The sequence below is a fragment of the Taudactylus pleione genome, unplaced genomic scaffold (genome assembly GCF_031769625.1).
Source record: "Taudactylus pleione unplaced genomic scaffold, aTauple2 ptg000044l, whole genome shotgun sequence".
Classification (NCBI taxonomy): domain Eukaryota; kingdom Metazoa; phylum Chordata; class Amphibia; order Anura; family Myobatrachidae; genus Taudactylus; species Taudactylus pleione.
The window spans coordinates 6,279,095-6,303,804 of NW_028284446.1; the positions used below are offsets into that span (position 1 = coordinate 6,279,095).

Consider the following 24,710-nt stretch of genomic DNA (forward strand, 5'->3'; position numbering starts at 1 on the left):
TGACAGGTGCAGGGTGCTAGAATGAAGAATATAAGTTATGAGCACAGAAAGGTTTAAATTAAGTGCAAATAGTTTATTTACATTTTCTTTTACATTTTTTAAAGGTTTATCAGATATAAACATAATGCATTTTTAGCCTCCTAATCCAATGACAGGTGCAATAGTAGCAAATGGAAGGTGCATAGTGTTCACTAGGGGTAATATTTACTAAAGTGCAGGTTTTTAGAAGTGGATATGTTGCCCATAGTAACCAATCAGATTCTACTTATTATTTATCTAATACATTCTAGAAGATAATAGGTAGAATCTGATTGGTTGCTATAGGCAACATCTCCACTTCTGAAAACCTGCACTTCAGTGAATATACCCAAAGTTGTCTCTTGCAGCTGAATCATAGATATCTGTTCAGTGCTGGGTGATTTCTGGGTCTCCTAACACAGGGATTGTGCTAATAACTCACAAAATAATCCCAGTTTGCTTGTGTTTATCCAAGATTGTCTCCCCCACCCTCCTTAACCATTACTTGTGTTATTTTGGAAACTGTAGATTAGCATGAACGTATAAAAGTCAAACACAAAGTGTGAGACACGTTTCCATACATTAACTGCAGGGGTATGTAGTGTTCAGAACAATATGCAAAGTATGAACAACACATGGTTTCACAAAACCTCAAGTGACAGCTGTTATTGCATCCATGTTACTTATGCCCTACTAGGATGATAGTACTAACTACTTATAAACAGGGGCGCCGAGAGGGGGGGGCAGGAACAATTTATCTGGGCCCAGGCTTCCAGAGAGGCCCGGCGGGGGCCTGGGTCCGGCGCCGCCCCCTTCCTTCGCAGCAGCGCAGCACACACCGTGTGCTAGGATGCAGTGGGAGATTGCTCACGGCTGCTAAACAGCAGCCACAGCAATCTCCTATGCCTGAGGGGGAGAGCGATCACACTGATCACGCCTCCCCTTGGCTCTGCGCTAGGCTGAGGGGCTCACAGCGCCCCCGGGGCGCAGCGCTACGTTTATTTTGCTTCAAGGGGGCGTGGCCACGCCTCCCACGATTAGGTAATGTCCCCCTCTTTGCCGGGGGGCACTCTCTACGCCCCTGCTTATAAATAGCATAAACCCAGAATGTGCTAAAGGAGCAGATATTTAAAAGGCTAAATCGTTTTTTTTTGTTTTTTTTCATTTACAAAACAAAAAAAGAAATGAAATTGAAAATTTTACTTTTAAAAATTATGAGGTCGCACTTCTCTTTTAACTATAAAAAGCCAAAATTGAGTTGAGCTTAAACTTTCTCTTTATTTCCATTTCCAAAAATATTAATCACATAGCAAAAGAATATTTGATTTGAAGTCTTTTATTGCTGTGTTCACCCTTGGTTTGTTGTCAAGCTATATATATTGTATCCTCATATGTATCTGTACTTTAATCTTTGTCTCAATAAAAAATACTGTTACAAAAAAAAGGCAAAATCATCCTAGTTTTACTTTGTAAATGACTGCTCCATTAAAACATTGTGTAGTCTCGCGCATAACTCGCCGATGCCTGCAGTCCGCACCCTATTACATGTACGGTGTGGAAAAGTAAGAAATACATATTTCAGGGCACCGCTGAGCAGATTTTGTAGATTGGATACAAGCATCATTTGACCTGCATCCAGGCATAGTTTATACTACCTGATGTCAAAAAGTGAGAAAGGCCCTCATTCAGAGCCGCTCGTTAGCGGCAGTACGCTCGTTCCGAGTGATGTTTGCACATCTGCGCATGCGTACGGTTTTTAGTACGCATGCGCGAACCAGTCAGTGCGGCCGAAAATCGTTTGTACGCTATATAGCGAGTGCCTGCTATTTTGAGTGACAGAATGAGGCGTATGTGGGTGGTAACAGGGGAAGGTGCTTGAAAAGGGGGGAGTGGAATTCGAACGCAGGCGTGCTTAAAGGTCAAAACGGGCGTTTTAAGGGTGTGCATAATTAATCCAGCAGCGTCATTGACCACGTCACTTGGTTTTTTTAAACTCAGAACTGCTCGCAAAATAGCGGTTGAAAAAACCAACCACAAGAATAGCGAGCAGTTCATACGCTGTACGATGTACTCGATTAATCAAATAAATAGCGGACATGACGTATGGTGCGAGCGGCCAGGGGGCGTTTTTATCAAATAAACGAGCGTATGTTTTGCTCGCTCGTTCAGACTTAGAGGTGTGAACAGACTGCAATTTGCGAACGGATCATTTGAATAGCCACCCCTTGTTTTTGAACGAACGACCGCAAATAGCGAACGGCTCTGAATGAGGGCCAAAGTGCAAACTGAAGCTGATACCAACATTAATCAGTGCTTGGGAGGACATCAATCCTATCACTCAATGGGCAGAATTCAATTTATTACGCGGTCCGGATCTCCCGTCTAAAGTGACAGGAGATCGTGGGCCGTTATTCAATTGAGGCCGTTTTTCGCGCTGATCGCGTCTATAGAGGTCAGGTTTAGCCGCGTAAAGCAGCTAAATCCGACCAAAGTGCTGGGCGCGACCGCGAAAAGTGCTGTTTGGGCGCCCAAACAGGTCACTTTTCGCACATTTCAGCTCTCATCCCCCTGGGGCTGCGAGCTGAAATGTAGCGCTGGCAGCTGATCGCGCCCGACAGAAGCAAGAATTGAATAGCTCCGTCGGGCGCGATAGGGGCTGGAATCAATTGAATTCCGCCCAATGTGTATATCCTTTAAAGGACAATTAGCAATATTTTACATCAGGTTTAAGATGCTGATACATAGCATACCATGTTTAAGCAGCCTAATTATCATTTCAAAATTCTGCAGTAATTCTGCAATTAAAGACATGTATAGGTTTTAGGGCCTTCTGACGGTAACAAGGAAAAAGAAGAGGAGAAAAGAGGCCGTGGATACAGAGAGGGACAATTACTGTGTAAGGGAAGCTGTAAAAGTACATAATGTCACTAAGCTCATTAACAATTATTTATGTTTTACTAAAGTGCAGTAGGGGGCCTAAGCATTAATAATCGTGGTAGTATTATCAGTCCGTATCATGACAGACTTTTTAATTTCTAACAAATCTATCCCCTCTACTAAAATTAACTCACAGGGCATACTTGTCGACTTTAGGTAACTCCTCTCCGGGAGATGTTGCCGATGGCTTCTGGGGGTGGGGCTCTAGATGTCATTAGGCCCTGCCCCTTTTCATAACAAAATGCCACGATTTGTGGGTCCATGAGAAGGGGTGGATAGTGGATACTGGTAATTTTTATTAGAATTAGCCCAATATCAGTAAGGCGTCTATTTAGCAAGGGTTGAATACCCAAAATGCAGTGCAATGTGGTTTGTCCAGGTACAAAGTTACTTGCTTTTTAAAAAAAATTGATTTAAGAACATGCTTTTAATTCTCTAGGTAGAAAAACCTTGTATTTTGTCCCTGCTTTTAACAAAAAGTTTATAATACATGCGTGTAGCCAGTCTGTACTAGAAAAGTTAAAACGTCCAACTTTTTCATTACTCCTTTTCATCTATACTCTTAGGTGGAAACTTCTCACCAACAAGTTTCAGCTTTGTATTACATTTACACTTCTCTATTAGAAGCAGGCAGTAACAAGAATGTAATAAACAGCACCTATTGGGACAAGGTTTATCTTGACATGTATTGAATGGTTTAATAACTGTCACAGTAAGCACTGCCCCAACACTCCAAGTACTGTTAATTGTTTTAAACTGTCTCCAGTTAAATCAACATAATACAGAATGGTAGTTTTAGAAACTCTTACTTATGTAAATATTTGAGCCCTTCATTAAGTACCCTGTATAACCATGCAGATGACTATTCTCTGTAATCCAGGGGCTGTCATTAGGAAAGGGTTGTATTGTTAATTATACTTGAGCTGTGTTCTGCAATGTTTTCCTTGTTGATTGATGCATTGACGAAAGGTTGTGCCAAGCACATTGTAACCATTTTACTTCTAAGATGACTACTGGATGCACTGCCTTATTGGAATGTATCATGCAAGACCTTTAATTTTAGTTTGTAGACAGAGCAAGTTTTATGGTAAATATGCAGTAAATTAAAGTGTGCATGTACAGACTAATCAAATGTCATGAAATAGTTTACATTTAAGGTACTGTATTATATACATATATAATATAGTATATTATGCTTTGTTTATTTTTAAAAGGTTACAGATTTTCTGCCTTCAGGTACATACACTGACCTCTGACAGCAGATCAGGGACAGGTACAGACAACACTAGTTATGAGAATTGGCTTTCACACTGTCTCCTGCTGTCATTCTGCCGTTGGGAGGTCTTGCGGCTTGTATGTAAGTTGCAGAAATGCAGTTAACCTTTCTCTCTTTAAACCTTCTGCATTTTTTCCACTCAGTGGATTGTATGTAGTATTTATACAGCTTGTCCATGTGCTTTGAATAGATGGAATGAGGCATCTTCTCCTCCCCCAACCCCAAATCAAACTACAGCCCCCAGGGTGAGGGGGAAGTGTATGAGAGGAGAAAGGAGGGTTAGAAACAATGTAAGTAAGGATGAAAGGGGAGGTAGACTATGAGAGAGTGGCTAATACAAGCCAAAAAATCTGTTCACATATTATTGTGGCTGGACAACTTTATGTTGCTCTCTAGTCAATAAAGAAGATTATCCTGGGCAAAAACGTAATGCAGCTGAGATTCAGGCAGGAGCTACCCTGAAATTATCATCTACTTGAAGGTGGCTTTTTTCACTGGATTGCAATGTGCTTGTGTTCCAAAATCCAGTCTATTCTTGAAGATCCCGGTAATGGGGACCCTGAGTTACTATTGCCTCTGGAAGGTCAGTTTACAAGCTGTGGCAAGGCATTGTATTTTTAACGTATGTGCCCGTTTTTGTAATGAATGAATGTGACTATTTTGTATTTGCCAAGCATGTGTCAAGCCCAACATATTTGCAGGATATGTTATTACTCTAATAATACTAATATTTATATCTAAACTTGGGATTCAATCAGAACCAATTGCTGCGGGAACAGCTGGAACCTCACAGCCACCAGCTGAACATACCCAATTTTCCATCGCACTCCATAGGGGTGCAAGGGAAAATGAGCAATATGGCCCATACCATAATTATTGGCAAGGTGCGCAGCTGCACATGAAGACCACATATCGCAGGGAATTTAATCCACCAACCCCATTTTTTATTTCTGCAGGATCTTTTCTGTGAATTGATTCCTCATGTCTTGCAGCAGCTAGGCTCACACTCCTATATCTTTCAATCTTTCAATGGGGGGGTTTCAATTGCACACCTAACAGCTTATTACGGTGGTGTTGACATCGCAAACCTTCCCTTGCACCTCTATGGGAATGGCACATTGCGTCAATGCCTAGAAATTGAAATCCCTCAATTGATTGCCCAGAAGTCTTTTTATGATAATGGGGACTAAAAGAAAGATCTATATCTGCAGGTGTCCTGTGATCAGTGGGATTGCTTTTAAGCAATGCTAATTACATTCTATTAGCTAATACTGGCTCTGACACTTCCTAACTACTGCTAATATTGGTTTAAGCTTTATTTACTAAACTATCCACTTTGGAAAGTGAAGCCTGACAAGCCATGCCTGTGCGTAACAAACCAAACAAGAGTTGTACAAGAATAATTCTGAAAATAAATATTAAGATCACTGGGACTAGGATTTAGACTATGGTTTCTGCTTGGTATTTGGTCATTATTTTTCTCATTTCTTCAAAGTATTGGCTGTTATACATGTCTGATACTTCTCTGTCACAGTGATATCACTTTATAATCATACTTCCCTACCTTTGAAAAAGCATTTCAGGGAGATTGTGAAAGCACCACCTATGAGCGTGGCGATAAAGTGTACGTAAGATCTACTTCATACTTGCTTACACTCCCGGAAGTTGCGGGAGGCTCCCTAATTTTTCAGGTAGCCCCCTGCACCCCCGGAAGAGTAGGCAGATCTCCCATGTCATGCCCACTTCCTAGTGAAATGGACAGGATGGGGAGATTTTATGGGAAATTTGTGGGTCCGTAGGGAGGGGATGTGGCTAAAATGACGAATCGCATCATTTAGCCACACCCCCTCTCCGCAGACACGCAAATCTCTGGCTTTTCCCGGGAAGGGCTGAGGCCTAATGACGTTTACAGTCCGGTCCTGCCCCCTGAACCTGCCAGCAGCATCTCCTCTCCGGCTGCTCCCGAAGAGGAGTTTTCAAAAGTCAGTATGTATGATCTTCTTGTTGATGAAAACACACTGATACTGATTTTCAGGTCTTGCTCATGTATTGTGTTTTATAAGGGGTTCCATATAAGTGGCATAGAGAAACCTTATATGATAATGCATGTAGCCATAGGGATCATTATGCCTTATAACCAGTGCAGGGAAATGGCACTGATTATACCATTTGAATATATATATCTCTGATTTATTTTTTTTCCAAGTATATAACAGCTATATAATGGGGGTAAGGTGCAGTCAGGGAGATTGATTGATTCTTCAAGGAGTCAGGGTGATTGCTACTATTTCAGGGATACTCCCTGACAATCAGAGAGAGTTGGAAAGTATGTTTTTAATAAAGAAATGCTAATATTAAGGGCCGTATTCAATTAGAGGCAAAAACGGCTGTTTTTTAAAGAAAAAAAAGTGAATTATTCGCCAAAAAAATGGTGAACACAGCAAACAGGCGAAAATTGAGAACAAAAACTCAATAAAAGTTTTCTCTATCCCAGACCAGGAGAAAAAAATAAGGCAAATTCCCTATTTTTGGCTAAAAATTTGGGGATTTCTTTCAGAACCCTTTGGACACCAAATGATAAATTACCCCAATTTTTTTCGTAAGTACTTTGGCGAAAAACGACCTCGCTAATTTTGGGTGAAAATAAAAAAATAGTTAAAAATAGTTTTAACGTATTGGGTCGGATTTTCTGGGGGGCGGTATCGATGCATCAAGTGTTTTAAACATTTTACGCAGTCGCAGCAGGCGGTTTTTTTAACGTTTTTAAAATTGCATTTTTACGACACGAATATATGCTTGCACCCATTTTAACGTACCCCGAATTTACCTGGACAGTAATTTCTTGGAAAAAAATTAGCTTTCTATAATTTTCAACGATTTTTCTTTTTTTTCACCCAAAATTTGCGCGGTCGTTTTTCGCCAAAGTACACAACTTACAATAAACTTTTGGAGTAATTTATCATTAGGAGGGTGTCCAAAGGCTAATGAAAGAAATCCCCACATTTTTCGACAAAAATAGGAATTTTGTACTTTTTTTTTTTTTTTTGCCTGATCTGGAATGGAGAAAACATTTCTCCAGTTTTTTTCTCAACTTTTGCCATTTTCGCCTTTTTTATGAAAAAAAAAATTTTTGGCTCGAAAAACGCCCGTTTTCGCCACTAATTGAATACGACCCTAAGTATCAATTGTTCTTAGTGGCTTTTTGGTTTGTGCACAGGATATTGGGTTTGAGAATGACTAGGGGCCAAATGGGGCCAAATGAATATGCCTATTATTTGTATAAATTATCCTTTGCTATTTGGTTTCCGTAGAATGAGGGTTTGATTACCAGAATCCGTTACCTATTATTCATTCAGAGCAAGTCACATATCAGATCATGAACAATTTAATGCTATTCAGTAATAATGAGTGCTAATGTAATGTACAATTCAATGACCTAAAAATAATAAAACTGATATAGGTGCAATGAGAGTTGAAGTTTAATTGTTGTTCTACAGTCTTTCAGCTCCAGTCCATATCTCCCACGGCCAGAGCCGTCATGTCCGATGATGGCTTTCCGGACTGGGCGCCATACATGCTGTACAGTATACACTAGGTGGTAATACCAAGTGGCGGATATAACTGTAGCCCCCCAGTAAAATCTGCCAGCCCCCAATGAGCACTGGCTTCACTGGCAGTGGCTTCTCATTGGAAGCACTACCAGCCAATAACACACAGAAGAACAAAGAAATTCAGGCGCATGAAATGAAAAAGAATAATCTAAATATAGTGTCTATACATAAGCTGCTCCTAAAAGGTAGTACCTGTAAACACACCTATAACCAGCCAGAAAATGTAAATCTGGATAATGTCACTAGATAAATGTTGGATAATAAGCCTAATAGTGTAGTATAACTGTGACTGAATCCAGACAAAGAGCGCTAAATATACAATTTATTACATAATGCATAAAAGACAAAAATATAAAATACCTAAAAATCACACACAATACAAAACAATAACATACAGACTGGTTCAATGTAATTTATAAAAAGGCACAGCAGATAACCCCTGCAGAAGGTATCTCTTGCGGTTTCGTCAGAGGACGAAAGGGGGAGGTGTTTTCTCCTCCTGCGACTGCCATTCCGGACCACGATTAACAGGTAGAGCACTTCCAATAAGAATCTAAGAAAGTAAGAAGTGGCAACCCCTCTTGTCCTAGAGGGTAGTAGCCGCTGCTGGTAATACCTGTTCCCCTCTTTGCACCTGAGATTACCCAGAAGGATATCTATGATCTTCTTTCTATTCATGGATTATAGAGAGTTACTACTAATATTATAGATTATACAGCGTTACTAACTGATATATTGTGACATTATTAATGACTGCTTTATTTATTGGCATGGAAGTTTTTCCACCCAAATGAGAATGAAAGGATGCAGAAAACACTGGGAGGCTACTCTATGCATTTTATCTGTGAACTTCATTATCCCCAGTGAATGACATCACTTCCATTCTGAATCACTACAGAGCACCGAGTGCAGCTTATTTACCATTTCTCAGCAAGTTGATTTTTCAGATACAACTTAAAACTTATACCTCTTGTAAAGGTTTTTACCAAAAGATTTATGTACAAAAGCTTCTGCGCGTCTGGCCACTTAGGCCTTTTATTTATATCTAGGAGCAGTATATTATATTATATTATAACTATAATCTGTGCTGATTTTGAAGTGGCTGTGAGAAGTAACCCACAAGATATATTTGAGATGGGCATCCATAATGTACAATAAAGTATGCAGATTACATTCTGTTACTGATATTCTGTATCATTAACTATTAGTGCTCTCCTATGGGTGTGCTTATAACTGCAACAGGAGCACTGGAGAGGTAGGGAGACCCCTCACCATCGCCATCACCCCCTCCCCTGTGACGCTTCTTACCTGCCAGCGGTAGGTAGCTTCTTTCCTAGCCCAACACACACTGATGGGTTGGGTCCAAGGACTCTGCTACTGCTGAGCATCAGCAGCCTTGCTCTGCCTGTTGTTTGGGTTAAGTGATCTGCCCCTGGCTGTGCGGAACCCCGTCTGTGCAGCATGTGGTGCCGCCCCCTTTTTTTTTGGTAGGGGGCATGGCCACGCCTCCACTATTTGACCACACCGCCTCCAGTACCTTCAAGGCTTTTCTTCGCTTTCTACGGTCTTCAACTGCAATTAAGGTATACAATTTTTTTGCTAAGATGATATTGATGTTTTATTGGGTGTGGTTTGTAATCTCGATATTCAGAATGTCATAAAGTTGACATTGTGATTGTCGACAGTTGTCATGTTGACATACCGTTTTTTTTCAGTCCTAACCCTATCAACAACCTAACCTTAAACTAATAGTGACATACCATGCCGACATTATGTCCATGTCAGCATTGTGAATGTAAATGTTCAGACCAAGTCCAGATTCTGAATGTCGACATAATGAGTACATACCATTTTATTTTTTTATTGAAGGTTATACATTATGTCAAAAGTATATAGCAATTACAAATTAAACAATCTTTTACAAATGTAATTACAGATATTGTATTTAATATAACAAATACTGTATGTTACTTAAAAACCATAAACATGCAAAGTGTATAATTAAACTTATATCTTTTAAAAGTATATTTTGCATGAAAAAGTAGGTTTATCAATAGTACTACAGTAAATATCAACACCAGCACCACATGAAAATACTGTAGTTGTAATAAAGTGTTATTGTTAACAGTAGTGTAAGGCTGGACACCTAGGACAGTGAGATATAAAGAACTTTATTATCATAGATGCCAGTCTTCATCTACCCATCAGAAACAATCTTAGAAGCGTAAGATACACCCCATGTAATATGTAAGGTATAAAAGTGAATTTGTTGCAATCTGATACTAATTATGGCATCTTTAGTCCTTCCAAGTACTTGGTTCCACTCTTCATCTGTAAAACCACCAGCATAGTTCTCCCATCTGTGTTTTAGGGCCGTATTCAATTGCCGATGAAAAGCCGTTACCGCCGATGACGTCATTTCGCCTTTCGGAAACTTTCCGCAATATTCAATTGTAAAGACTTTTCACCGGTGTGAAAAGTCTGCGCCTTGTAACCAGCGGAAAGGATTCTCCTCTGAATGGCGGCGGAAAAAAGTGCAGAATTGGGGGTTTGGGGTGCAAAGTTGCGGCAACACCCCTGCAGCCTTGGGACAGTCCCTCAAAGGTAAACTGCGTCTAAAAAAGTTTAAAAAATACTTTAGAACACCCCAAAAAAGTACTTTAGTTTTGGGGGCGAAAAAAAATCCAAAGTTGGGGGACAAACTTAAAAACTAGCGAAATCTACTCCAGGGGGTCCCCCAAGTATGCCCAAGCTAATTTTTGGATTGCAGGTGTTTGCTGAAGGAGTGTTTTTTATGTTTTTAAAAAACGCACTTTAGCGATTTTTAACCATGTTTGCACCCATTTTCATGTACCCCAAATTTGCTGGGACTACTTATTTTAGCAAAAAAACATTGCTAAATGCTATTCTTCACCACTTGTGCAAAGACGCTAAATAGCACCAATTGAGAGCATTTAAGCACCCCGAATACCTCCAGCAGGGCTGTTCGGGGGTATCCATAGTGATCCCCTATGTCAGTGCATGTTCTGGGGGGTGTCAGGGCAATTTCCCCAAATCTGACAGGACTTTTCGCCGATTTCAGTTTCGCCTGGACGCGTTCTCGCGTCCTTTACAATTGAATAGGGCGAAAAGCGGGGACGAGCACGATACTTTTCCGGAGGCAAAACTAGCGATGACGGCAAAAACTCCGGCATTCGAAAAGTCCGGGACTTTTCGCCGGCAATTGAATTCAGCCCTTAGTGTCATTAGGTAATCTGACAGTATTAAAGGATGCAGGGGCGTAACTAGGCATTCGAAGGCCCCATAGCAAAAGTTTGTAAGGGCCCCTATGTATTGTGAAAAATGTATATAACACAGTGGCGTAACTTCATCACAGGTGCCCAGAGGCAAGATAAATGTTGGTGCCCCCCCCCACCCCCCACATTAAAATTTACCACCCCCCAGCACCTAAGCCAGCCCCAGCACCTATGCCAGCCTGTGCAGTTCCTTTTATACAGTGCACCCAGTAGTGGCCCCCCTATGCAGTGCCCTCAGAGGTCCCCCTATGTAGTGCCCCCCAGTAATGGTCCCCCTATGCAGTGCCTCCAGTAGTGGTCTCCCTATGCAGTACCTCCAGTAGTGGTCCCCCTATACAGTGCCCCTAGTAGTAAGGGCCCCTGTAGTGCCTCCAGTTGTAATGCTCTTGTAGTGCCCCCAGTTGTAATGCCCTTGTAGTGCCCCCAGTAGTAATGCTTCCTGCAGTGCCCCAGTAGTAATGCCCCTTGAAGTGCCCCCAGTAGTAAGGTCCCTGTAGTGCCCTCAATAGTAAGACCCCTGTAGTACCCCCATATGATGCCCCAGTAGTAAGGCCCCTGTACTGCCCCCTGTATTGCCCCTAGTAGTAAGCCCCCTGTAATGCCCAATGTAGTGCCCCCTGTAATGCCCCCTGTAGTGCCCCCAGTAGTAAGCCCCCTGCAATGCCCTTTGTAGTGCCCCCAGTAGTAAGCCCCGCTCCAATGCCCTTTGTAGTGCCCCCAGTAGTAGGCCCCCAGTAGTAAGCCCCTCACCCCCTACGCACACAGATACAAAAAAAACAATACTTACCTTAAACCCCGCTCCAGTGCCTGCTGCCGTCCGTCCCCGGGGCCCGCTCCTTGGAACTATGGGAGTGACTTCATGACGTCACTCCCATAGTGCACTGCGGGACCCGGAAGACGGAGCTCAGGAGTGAGCTCCGTCCTCAGGCTGCCGCTGGCGGCGCGGGGGGGCAGAAGGTGTTAACACACTCAGCGGGTGCCCGGCAAATGGAGGGTGCAGGTGGTATGACCGCACCCCCTGCACCCTCCGTAGTTACGCCACTGAACGTGGAGCGCCGGTCCGTGGCGCTCCCTCTCCATGCAGCTCCTCAGCGGTGCCCAGAACTTCCAGGTGACAGTGGAGCCAGGTGCCCCCTGACTCCATTGTCTCTGGAAGTTCCGCCACTGATATAACACATGTAACTTTGACAAGGAAGATGGCCCCCCTCAGTTCTGGGCCCCATAGCAGCTACACTGTTTGCACCTATGGTAGTTACGCCCATGAGGGATGCAGGAAAGCATTAATAGAGAAGATCTGTTTTCAAGAGCTTATTTTTAGAGGGAAACTGTTAAGTTGGGCATTATCTTTTATTGGAGGATGAACCTCAAATTGGAACTCCAAAGCATGACTCAGTTGCAGGGAGAATTCAGACTTACATTGATCAAAACAAAAGATTTTAGGCACCAAGCATTATAGATTGGTCTGAATGATAAAATACCAAATTAACACAGTTTTTAGTTGATAATATCTCTTTGAGTAATTCGACTTATTAGGGCTCCCCAGTTTTTGGTTGTGGTTAATCGACGATGGTAGGAGGTTGCAGCTACTGTACATACAGCAGCTTAACTCACTTATTTCTACTGCGCACCATATGGGAGAGTTTAGTAATAATTTTGTTTTTTTGCTTGAAGTTCACATAGAAACATACAATGCTGAGCATTATTTTAGAAATGTATTTACTGTTCCTGCTGATAATGAACAAAACAGAGCCAATTACATTGACAATTTTTTAAACCAGTTCCAAAGGCATGTGTGGAAAGCTTTCTGCTCCCCTTTTTTTGAGGAGTCATCAGGATATAGTATACAGCTCCTCAGAGCTGCCATCAGGTGTAAAGCTGATGTATCTAATCTTGCCCAGGCTCCTAGGCGTCCCGTAGCATTCTGATGATCTCACCAGTGAATAGTGACAGCCTTTGATTAAGTCTGCTGTCGGAATAATTTTCATGCTAGGAGCCTCCCTGTCAGTGTCGATGTTCTGCTGTTGTGTGGGAAATGGGGCAACAAGGCTTCTGTGCGCACAGGAGGATATGTGCACCTTCAATTACATCCTCCTTTATTTAAAACACACATTTCTCAGTACACATCTAGTAATTCTAACTATATGAAGCTGGTTGTAATGGTACGATTAAATCATCACAGCTAGGCAGTTCTGTGTAGGGTGCAGCTACACACAACATAGATCTGCTTAGCTGCAATGGTTTTATAAAGATAATTATACCTAGCTTCATATAGTTACAATTACCAGACTTCCTATAAAGGAGCAAATTGCTCCATGTGTAAGGTGTTTGACTGCAATGTGTTAGGTCTTAGATTTGAGTCCTGGGTATGACATTACAAAGATTTTATTATTATTTTTCAATAAAGGAGGATGTAACTGAATGACAAGGTGATCACAAATTACACTATCACTGATATAGCTCTCAAGTTAAGTGTATGAATATGGTATTTAAGAGGATTGGTTTCAAATCTATTTCTTGGAGTGGTCTAAAAGTCAGTGTAGATGTACATTAAGTGTGTGTGTCATGTGGAAAGAGGCATCATAGTATATGCTTGCTCTGGGCACCATATGCTTGCTCTGGATCGAAGGATAAAGGGAGCCCTGTCTGTTTAATCTGTGCTGGGCCCCATAACTTCTGATGGAAGCCCTGCAGCTCCTGTACATTACTCTGAAGGCAGGGGCGGATTGGACCACCGGGAGAACGGGGCACTTCCCACTGGACCGGACCCCCTCTCTCGTCAGTACAGTGCCAGATTAAAGGGTAGACACCAGGGGCATGTGCCCCCGCCACCTATCTGGATCTGCAGACAATGCCACAGATGTACAGCACGGAGGCCGGGCTCAGGGCACTGGTCTCTGAGCTGTGCTTGTGGCTAATCAATGTAGCCGTGATGGGCAGTGTGCATAGGCTCAGTTTACTACACACACACTGGCCATGCAGGCTGCAGGAGTGGAAGAACAGCTGCAACACTTTGACCGGTGTGTGAGGGAAGGAGTAGGGTGATGGAGGAGAACAGGGGGCAAAGTGGAGAGAAAGGAGCAGGGTGATGGAGGAGAAGATGTGGACGGAGTGTGAAGGAAGGAGCAAGGTGACAGAGGAGAGGATGGGGTCAGGTTGTAAGGGAAGGAGCAGGGTGATATGTGAGAACATGTTGTGGTAATGGCCCATACAGTCCACTCTTTTCCTCAATTTCTGATATATAACTATTAGAGATGAGCGGTTTGGATTCTGTGGAATCCGAACCGCTCCGAACATTGGGGATCCAAGTCCACCTGAACGCTGTTCGGGTATTCCCCACCTGACTTGGATCCCCGTTCGAGGCCGAGTTGCAGCTCCCTGATGTTGGATTCTCGCGAGAGAATCCGACGTCAGGGCTCCTCTAGTGTAGGGCTGACGACTGTGATAGCGGTCTGCCCTACACAGATCAAACACACAGCCACCAGCTGTGTGTTTGTAATAGCAGCCAATGAGAGTCAGGCAGACTCTCATTGGCTGCTGTATGGAGGGAGGCGGTTGGAGCTCACTCATGAGCTTCGTCTTCTGGCTCCCTCCTCAGCGCGTGACAGCAGAGCGGACGGCGACGGGAGTGGGGATTCAGGTAAGTTTTCTTTTTATGCGTGTGTGTAAGGGGGCATTAATGGGGGGTTTACTACCACTGGGGGTCTGCTAGTGGGGGGCATATGACTACTGGGGGCCTGTTAAGTGGGGGAATGCAAATGGGGGGTATACTACTACTGGGGGCCTGCTAAGTGGGGGCACTACTACTACTGGGGGCCTGCTAGTGGGGGGCATATTACTACTGGGGACCTGCTAGTGGGGGGGCATATTACTACTGGGGGCCTGCTAATGGGGGGCATATTACTATTGGTGGCCTGCTAAGGGGGAGCATACTGCTACTGGGGGCCTGCTAATGGGGGCACTACTACTACTGGGGGCCTGCTAATGGGGGCACTACTACTACTGGGGGCATGCTAATGGGGTCATACTACTACTGTGGGCCTGATAAGGGGGGGCAACTGGGGGCCTGATAAGGGGGGGCATACTACTACTGGGGGCCTGTTAAGGGGGGGCAACCTACTACTGGGGGCCTGATAAGGGGGGGCATACTACTACTGGGGGCCTGCTAAGGGGGGGCACTACTACTACTGGGGGCCTGCTAATGGGGAGCATACTACTGGGGGGCATACTACTACTGGGGGCACTGCATAGGGGGCACCACTACTGGGGTCATTGTGTAAGGGACACCACTTCTGGGGGCATTGTATAAGTGACACTACTACTGGGGACATTGTATAAGGGACATTACTACTGTGGGCTTTGTGTATAAGGGTCACTACTGTGGGCATTGTGTAAAAGGGTCACTACTGTGGGCATTGTGTAAAAGGGGCAATGCTGTGTGTCGTAACATAAATAAGAGACACTACTTTATGGTGTAATGTGAATCAGGGACACTATGGGCCTGAATCAGACCCGCTATGCGCTCGCAAGCGGGTCGATGGTTGCCCAGTGCGCATGCGTACGACGGAGCCGGCTCCGTCGTGCACATACGCGAGACCCAGATAGTGACAGGCAATCCGTCGCTCCGGGTCTCGTACCAAAGGGGGCATGCTGCCGATGTTGAGTGACAGCACGCCCCCTTTGGTGGGCAGGCCGGGGGCGTGGCTGTCCAGACGGAGGCGTTCCCATGGGTACGCCTACAGTCTGGGGCCAGCCCCACTGACATCACAAGTGATGTCAGTGGGAGAGATTTCAGCTCTGTGAGAGCCGAAATCTCTCTGGGGATTGCGGCAACGAGATCCTACCACAAGGGTCTCGTCGCAAGCCCGATGGTCGTGATGGTCTTGACCATCGCGACCATCTTCCTGGCCGCTCGCTATAGCTGTGGGTGGTCACCCACAGCTATGCGAGCGGCCTTGAGGCCGCTCTAAAAAACAAGGAGGCCGGCCTTGATTCAGAGCGAGCGCTCTGTCGGAGCATCCGGCTCTGAATCAGGGCCTATGTGCGGTGTAATGTGAATAAGATTGTGCACTGTGACTCTTTGGGCCGTAGCCCACTGTGTATACAAGTACATATGATTCTGCTGGCCGTACCCCACTGGGTGGGTGCACTACTTTTCATTTCTGCCACTGCTGTGTGGCAATGTTTCATAGATGTGCTTTAAATTGTGGTGTCTGTGGCGCTGCGCCGCTGCTTTGTTGCTTAGTAACCAGTCAGCTCACTGCAACCTTTGGCCAATACTGTTGAAAACAATATTATAAGCTGTGGGGTGGTCTAAATTGATTGATTGTTATTGAGGTTAATGATACTCTAAGAAGAAAAAAGGACCAATATATGTGATTTTAGCATTTTTTTGTAAATTTTTGTAAAAAAAATCCAAAGCCAGTCACCGCAGTCTGGCAAATCCAAATCCAAAGCCGGACGACGAATTAGAACCCAATCCAAATCCGGCAAAAATGGTCCGAGCACATCCCTAATAACTATGGTAAACACCCTATGTAGTTTCCTCCTTATCATTTTTCTTATGCTTGCAACTCTTGACCAAATGGTTGCATACAGTGAAGTAAAATCAACAAATCTCTGATCTAATTAGTTATTATGTATATATGTTGATGTATGTGTATGTATAATACTGTACCTGTTTTGTGGTCCATAGAGGTGAAGGAGACCCGACGCCCACTGGCCCATGAGTGTCTAGGGGAAGCACTGAGAATCCTACGCCAGGTGATCAACAAATATCCCCTTCTCAACACTGTAGAGACCTTAACTGCAGCTGGAACTCTTATCTCCAAAGTTAAAGGTCAGAGCAATCTCTAGAGCATATTTTAGTAGTATGGCTCTTTCAGTATTATTTCATGTACACAGGCCTTCATCAGGATCTTCCCATTTTTCTGTGCCCCAGGTTTCCACTATGAAGCAAGTATTGAGAATGAGAAACGAGATTTTGAGAAGGCTCTGGAGAGCATGGCCGTCTGCTTCAGCAGCACGTGAGTTAAGGGGAGGTTGTGAGAGCTAGGGTAAAGATATATTACTGGAAAAGAAAGTAAAATTAAATTGTGGCCATTTATTTGTGGCTTTAATGATGTGCTCTTTTTATTTTAATTTTTTACTCTCTGTTCCAGAATCTCTGAATTCCTTATGGGGGAAGTGGACAGCAGCACATTGTTATCTTTACCACCTGGGGACCAGAGCCAGGTGAGGCATTGTCACCTGATAGAGACTCACAATGTACTCTATGTGGTCAATCCAATTAGGTGCAAGTTGGCGTGGGCAAACTGTTTACACGCACTGTGAATTGCAGTTGCAATCCAATTCGAAACTCGCATTGCTTTTCCAGTGGAAATTCACGATTTTATGTGCACACCTTCTGAGGGTGTGAAAAGGAAACTCTTAATTTCAAGATAAAAATGTTGGGACACAGAGCATAACCCCTTGGACACCCCCTCTAATGACTAATTAAGCGTTTGGAAGTTTCAATTATCTTTATTGGCCCAACAATTAAATGTCCTTTTTGGGTTTTAAAAAAAGGGCCTCAAATTAGTTTAGGCACCCAAATTTAATGGAAATATTTTTTGCTAATTAAAAATACTTTTTTTTAGAATTTTTTAAATTTTTATTTTAAATGTTTAGTGGCCTAAAATTACCACAAAATCGCCTTTTGTTCTACTTTTTTTTGTTGTTTAAGTAGTATTTTTTGTGATTAAACAAAAAGAGTTTTCTTTTTATAATTTTTTTTAAATGCACAAATCAGCCATTTGACACTGTTTAAAAACCTCTAGTACTTTCCTTATGCCCTTTAACAGCTTCTATATGATTCTGCTAACAAATTGTCACTTTTTTGGGGTCCAGGATAGTTTCCCCACTTTTTCATGCCCTTCTCCCAAGTCGCATATTGTAGAAAATTTGCACACCCTCCCCTCAAGTAGTGCGAAAAGGCATTTCTAATTGGATCTCGGGAGTGAGCATTTGTGCAATTTTTGTGAGTTTCATAAAACAAACTTGCACCTAATTGGATTGACCCCTTCTATACTAGTGGAATTCTACTGTGATTTCTCTAATAAACTGTATTATTCCCAATCCTTTTCTGCCTTATATATGTCCCATCCTGTGTTTTCTCATTGTGGCTGTCACATTTGACATATTTACATGTATCTATTGATTCTTGCACATCTTAAAGTGTATTTTAATTTAATACGTTATTTATGTACCTGAATATATTGTACATGTACATGAGCTATACTGTGTACACTAACAATCAGTTATGTGATTTTAACCTCATTGCTTAAGAGTATATTAGACTAATAATTGTATTTTTTTTTTAAATCAGAACATTATTCTTAAGCAATAAAAATAAAATATACTGGGTGAATATTCTTTTTTATCTAAAGTCTTGGATATATTTTTGTTCACATCTAATACAAATTTCAAATAGTTTCTATCTACTTCTTGTTATTCTTCTACTTTGACTTTAAACCTAACACTGTTGGGGTGACGAGGCTTCCTACCCCTTGATCATGGTATGAGAAACGCTGCTCCTGTTTTATTAAGTTTCCTTACAGCCGGCTGGGAAGATAAGGAAACTCAACACACTTGTGATGAATTCCACTTAGCTCTCAGAGGTACATCCCCTTTGAGCCGTCTTTTATAAGTTCAGAAAACTGCTGTCACAAACATTTGCCAAAAATGGTTTGACAGAAAAGAATACATATGATTGGTTTAACAAGTACATAGGATGTGTCAATGCATCTTCAGTTTGTCTTTTTTTCATAGTGTCCAGACTTAGTATCCTATTCTGGGCTTCTTCAACTGCTGCTCTCCTTCAGCTGCTTGTTCAGTATACCGTAATGTGGTTCAATCTCATGATATTTGTGTAAAGGAAAATGGCTTTTTCTCATAAATACTGATGAATCATACAGTATGTTTTAAATAAACACTATAAATTATTATAGACTCTTACAATCCCCTCTTTTTATTAAAACATACTAATTTTCCCTTATTGGAGTCATGGCTTTCATAGTAACTATATTACTTCCATAGTCACCCTATGCAAGTAGATGCAAGCATCATTCATCACATGAATACCAAGAATCCCGGCGCATCTTTCCCTAGAAAGAGGGGTTTCTTCCAACATCAGTACTACAGAAAACACATTTCTTCTCCGGTGTGATCAATGTAATTCTTTCACACGCTGAACACTTTTCCCACTCGGAGGCACTCTTCTTATGTGTGACAAAGAGAGTCCCTACCAGTGCAGATGCTTTATTTACCATTTTCCTAAAATTATAAGACAGATAGCAATTCCACAAAATGAGCAAAATTAATACAATGATTATAACGATTACTGGATGAATGAGACCACTAAACATCCTTTTGACTGAAGGTGAGTTACCTGTGAACACATCCCACCAATGGTGCTGTAAATTATCTTTTAGTTGTGTGGTTACTTCCACCAATTTCTTTGCTTCTACAATTGTCTGCATTTGTGCATGATGGGCAGAATAGTTTACTTTCTGTAAGTGGTGAGCAAGTTTTTCTGTATTACTAATGGCATTAATGATACTTTGGAGATTAACTGTAAGGTTATGGGAAGGTATCTCAGTCACCTGAAATTCAAACTGCACATCTTCTTGTGTCTTCGCATAGAACACATAAGTAGTATTCTTCCACCTGAGGTGTGTAACGTTAAATTAGCATCCAGAAAAAGGATTTGGTAAATTATAGAGGGAAGGTGTATTCATATCATATGTGACTAGGCATATAACCGGAGGCTCTACCTCTATAAACATATCCACCTCTTTATCATGCAATTCCCAGTTGCATACACTGGTTGGGTGTTCTAAATTACAAGGCTCATATAGCTGTGTTTGCTGAGGACATACTAATCCATCATCGGTATCAGTACATAGGGATAAGTCATGTGTCCTATTACTGGTATCTATGTGTGTACCTCTCATCTGGGGAGTCCACAACTGAGTGCCTCCAGTAGTTATCTACAAGGGGACTGGTAAGATGAAGTACTTACACATAACCTGTTTCCGTGTGACATTATACACATGAACTTCACCCGTGCAAAAGTTATCAGTACACAAAATCTTCTTTCCCTGAATTTGTATCCATAACAAAGAAGATATATTAAACATCCTTCTGTATACTTGTTCGTTACCTGTCATTAACTGTGCTTGTGCTTTACCCTTTTGCACATTTTGATACATGGTTCTGAGAGAACATTCAGTCCAATTAAACAGTTCAGAAAAATTTGTTGACAGGTACAGTGTTAAACAATGTGCTATTGAAAACCTGTAAATATTCATTATCCCAAGATATACTGGCCTGTAATGGGGTAAATACTGTAGGCATCCATGTAGCTTGCATTGTAACTAATCGTCTCATATCTTCTCCTGTATTACTCATTTTGTTGGCTAAAGTTTCTATATCTATACTATTAAGTAACCCTATACCTGTACCTGATGCTCCTAGCAATGTATCATACCATTCTTTCTTTTGTCTGCTATAGCATTTTGGATCTGGGGGAAAAGAGATATTAAATCTTAATATAGTGGTTTGTCTTTGGGTACCCACATTTTACACAAATGGAGGGAACTTTAACTAGTGAGTCATTCCTTATAGTGGGCTTGCGATTTAGGACGTACATCCTTGTCATTATTACTGAAATATTTGGTAATTGCATGGTATTAGTGCAAACTAGCACTACACATCTTTCTATAGTTGTTGGGCTTCCTATGGTTATACCAGGGTCCGTACTATTGACACACTGAATACCCCATGCCCACGTTTTCTTAAATTCTTTATAACCCGTAAACTTATCAGTACAACACTTAATTTTTATTCCACTTATGATAGTAATATTATCATGCTCCCTTGGTGCCCAGTAGAGATGCCTTATATTATATTGTCCCAAACTTTTTACATATATCGAACCTCTTGACCAGGATACATTAAATCTGTGTAACTGGTAAGTCTGGTTACCGTAGACTACCGTAGAGTACTCTATTTGTCCTCCTGTTGTCCCCTGGTGTGTTTGCAATACCTTTAGACAAGTATAGCCAACATTATCACACAAAAAGGATTCATGATGGTGGTTCAATCTTGACCATCAACTTCTTGCAATGTGAGGTGTGTATCCACTTGCTCTTTCCTCCAATTTTCACTGAAGTTGGTGTAGTCAACAGAACCTGATATGGACCATCAAATCTTGGCTCCAGAGACTTTCTGATGTGTTTCTTAGTGTATACCCCATCGCCCGGTTCCAATGAATGTACACCAGGTACCACTTTGGGGTCTGGAAGGGAGGAGAAAACTAAAAAATGGATGTTATTCACTTGATTACAAAGAGTAGCTACATAGTCTGTTAAATCTGCATGATTGCGCTGCAACTGTTGGGGGGAACTAACACCCTGTCTTAGGAGGTCTTAAGAATAGTATCTCATAAGGTGACAGCTTATGTTTCTTACTGGGGGTGGTTCTAACTGAATATAAAGCTATGGACAGACAGTCCACCCATGTCTTGCCTGCCTGTGCCATAATCTTTTGTATCTTTAGTTTGAGGGTACCATTTAGTATCTACATGCCCACTGGCCAGTTAGAGAATTGGTCTGTACAAACGAGGGCGTACTCATATGTCCCCCACCCTAGGCAACTGAATATAGTCTATCTGCAGTCTCTGAAACGGGTATAATGGCTTTGGTGTATGTCTTTGTGGTACTTTTACTGTCTGTCCTGGATTGTGTTTCCCACACACCTGGCATGATGCTACGTATGCTGTAGCTGCTGCATTAAAGCCTGGTGCTATCCAGTGCTGGAGCACCGTGTTTACCATGGCCTCCTTTGAATTATGCACTGGACCGTGGGCCAGCTGGGTCATCAGGGGATATAAGGCCCTTGGGAGGCACCACCTGGTGGCTTTAGCCCAATGCATATAAACACAGGTGGTTCCCTCTTTCTCCCAGCCTCTCTTTTCGTCTTCTATGGCTTGTTCTTGAATCTGGTGTAAAGCCTGTATGTCCAAGGGGTCTTTCTTTGTGTCTGTTTCTATACCATAGAGGGCTGGGATAGCTAACAGGGCAGCTTGCTTAGCCGCAGCATCTGCTTTGGCATTCCCCTTGGCCTCAGCTGTTTTCTCCTTGGTGTGTGCTTGCACCTTTAAAATGGCTACTCTACTTGGAAGCTGTAAGGCTGCAAACAACAATCTAATGAGCTCAGCATGCTTAATGGTTTTACCAGCCGAGCCCATAAAATCCCTAATCTTCCAAATAGGCCCGAAATCATGGGCCACACCCCAGGCGTTCCATGGAGTCAGTGTAAATGTTTGCTGTCTGATTTTCTGCCATTATACATGCCTCAGTGAGTGACCTCAACTCTGCTTCCTGTGCTGAGCAGGAAGGTGGGAGTGGTTGCTGAATCAATACCTCATCTAAGGTGGTGACTGCATACCCTGTTCTTGGGGACCCTTCATGATAATATCTAGAACCATCTATAAACAATTCCCAGTCTGGATTAGATAAGGGAACATCTGTTACATTTTCTAGTTCCTTCATTTCCATTTTCATAAGTTCAAGACAATCATGATCAGAAAATTTTGATTTGTATTTTTATGTGACTGTATTTGCAGTACATTATCCCCCTCATCATCCTCACTGTTGTGTTCCTTATTGCCATTACCTGGTATGTTATCAACTTGTGTATGTATGCCTCCCTCACTATTCCCCTCTTTTGAATACTGCGTTGGAAGCAATGTAGCAGGATTCAACACTGTGCACCTCTTAATGGTCACATTGGTAGGGCTTAGTAGGGCTACCTCTTACTTGGTTAACCTGGCTGCAGAAAGATGCTTAGTTCTGGCCTGGTTAAGTATTTCTGTTACTGAGTGGGGAACCTGTATGATCAATGAGTGGTCCAGCACTAAATCTGCTGCCTTGTCGTTAAGCATAGCTGCAGCTGCTACTGCTCTTATACAAGAGGGTGTTCCTTTGATTATACTATCAAGCTGCAATGAATAATATTCCAGGGGCTATTGTTTACCACCATGTTCCTGCACTAATACCCCTTGAGCATGTCCTTGTGTTTCATGACAGAATAACATAAAAGATCTGTCATATCTGGGTAATCTTAGTGCTGGTGCTTGGGTAACTGCAGTTTTTATCTGCATAAAAGCTTTCTTCTGTTCTGATGTTAATATTACTGTTTTGTCTTTTGTATCTGTCAACGCATCAAAGAGGGGCTGCATTATGAGGGATGCGTGGGCAATCCATTCCATCAATACCCTATTAGAACTAGAAATGCTCTGAGTTGCCTGGTGGTAGTGGGCTCTGGCACTTTCTGTATAGTGGATATTCTATCTTGTGTGAAATGTCTTGTACCTTGAGAAATAAAGGTAACTTGTGCTTGAGCTGTTTGCAATTTTTCTTTTGACACTCTGCAATGTTGTTCACACAGAAAAATAAGTAATGATTTGGTTTCAATTTGACACTGTCCCTCTATATCTGCACACAGGAGCAAATCATCCACATACTGCAACAACTGGGTGGTCTCAAACTGTGGTCTCCACCCTTGCCGTATGATGAACATAATAGCCTCTGTAAATGCAGATGGAGAGGTTGCCCCTCCTTAGGGTTATCTAGTCCAGCAATACTGTTTGCCCATACTTGTAAAAGCTAAATAAAGCTGACACTCTGATGTAAGAGGTACAGAAAAAAAATAAACATAAATTAGCCAAGTCTATTACTGTGAAATTAGTTGCTGTTGCTGGCATTTGGTTTAATAAGGTGTGTGGATTAGGCACTATAGGTACATCCACCACCAACCATTCGTTTACCTCTCTTAGATCATGCACCATCCGGTATTCCTGTTTACCATCTGCCCCCACCTTCCTTTTCACCAGAAATAAAGGGGTGCTCCATGGGGAGCTACATTCCCTTATAACCCCTGTTTTTTTATATGCAGCAATCTGCTGCTGTAGGGTCTTTTCCTGATCTCTGGTCAATGGGTATTATTTAATCTTAACTGGCACTACACCTGGTTTTAAGGTGAGTGTAACAGGTTGTGCATCCAGGAATCCCACATCTGTTTTACCCTTAGACCATAATTTTTCAGGGACTTCTGAAAGCCAGTCAGGGATCATCACTTCTATCTGTGTCTGGTGTTGCAGCAAATATATTGCTGCTGCTAGCTGACATTGAAGATCCTGCCCTGAAGTTCCTTTCATTATTACATTGCCATCCCTGTACTCAATGGTAGCTTGTAATTAATTAAGGATATCTGCTCCTAACAAATTAAGTGTACAGGATATGGAGGTCAGGAATTCTACAGGGACTTTAATTTTTTTTTTCTCTTCTGACCCCACTGCAACTTTTATGGGCTTTACTAACATGTAAGGATATGGTATGTCCTGTTAGTCCTGTTCCAGGAATTGTCTGATTTGTTACATATTTCTTGGGAACATCTTCTGCCCTTAAAATGATACGGCTTATGCCAGTGTCTATTATACAGTCAATTTGTTCCCCCCAGGTAGTGTCAATT

The 24,710-nt window shown here is 42.3% G+C and overlaps 1 protein-coding gene and 1 pseudogene across 2 annotated transcripts in view; one reads left to right on the forward strand and one right to left on the reverse strand.

Moving 5' to 3' along the window:
* ARHGAP45 (Rho GTPase activating protein 45) overlaps nucleotides 1-24,710 on the forward strand; it is a 117,375-nt gene that overhangs the window by 51,620 nt on the left and 41,045 nt on the right. For both annotated transcript variants that reach the window (XM_088460351.1, XM_088460352.1), the window contains exons 3-5: nucleotides 16,831-16,974; nucleotides 17,077-17,161; nucleotides 17,297-17,369. In XM_088460351.1, the coding sequence (XP_088316477.1) occupies nucleotides 16,831-16,974; nucleotides 17,077-17,161; nucleotides 17,297-17,369 (302 nt within the window). The remainder of the gene's footprint in view (nucleotides 1-16,830; nucleotides 16,975-17,076; nucleotides 17,162-17,296; nucleotides 17,370-24,710) is intronic.
* LOC148537769 (uncharacterized) lies at nucleotides 19,169-21,432 on the reverse strand (annotated as a pseudogene).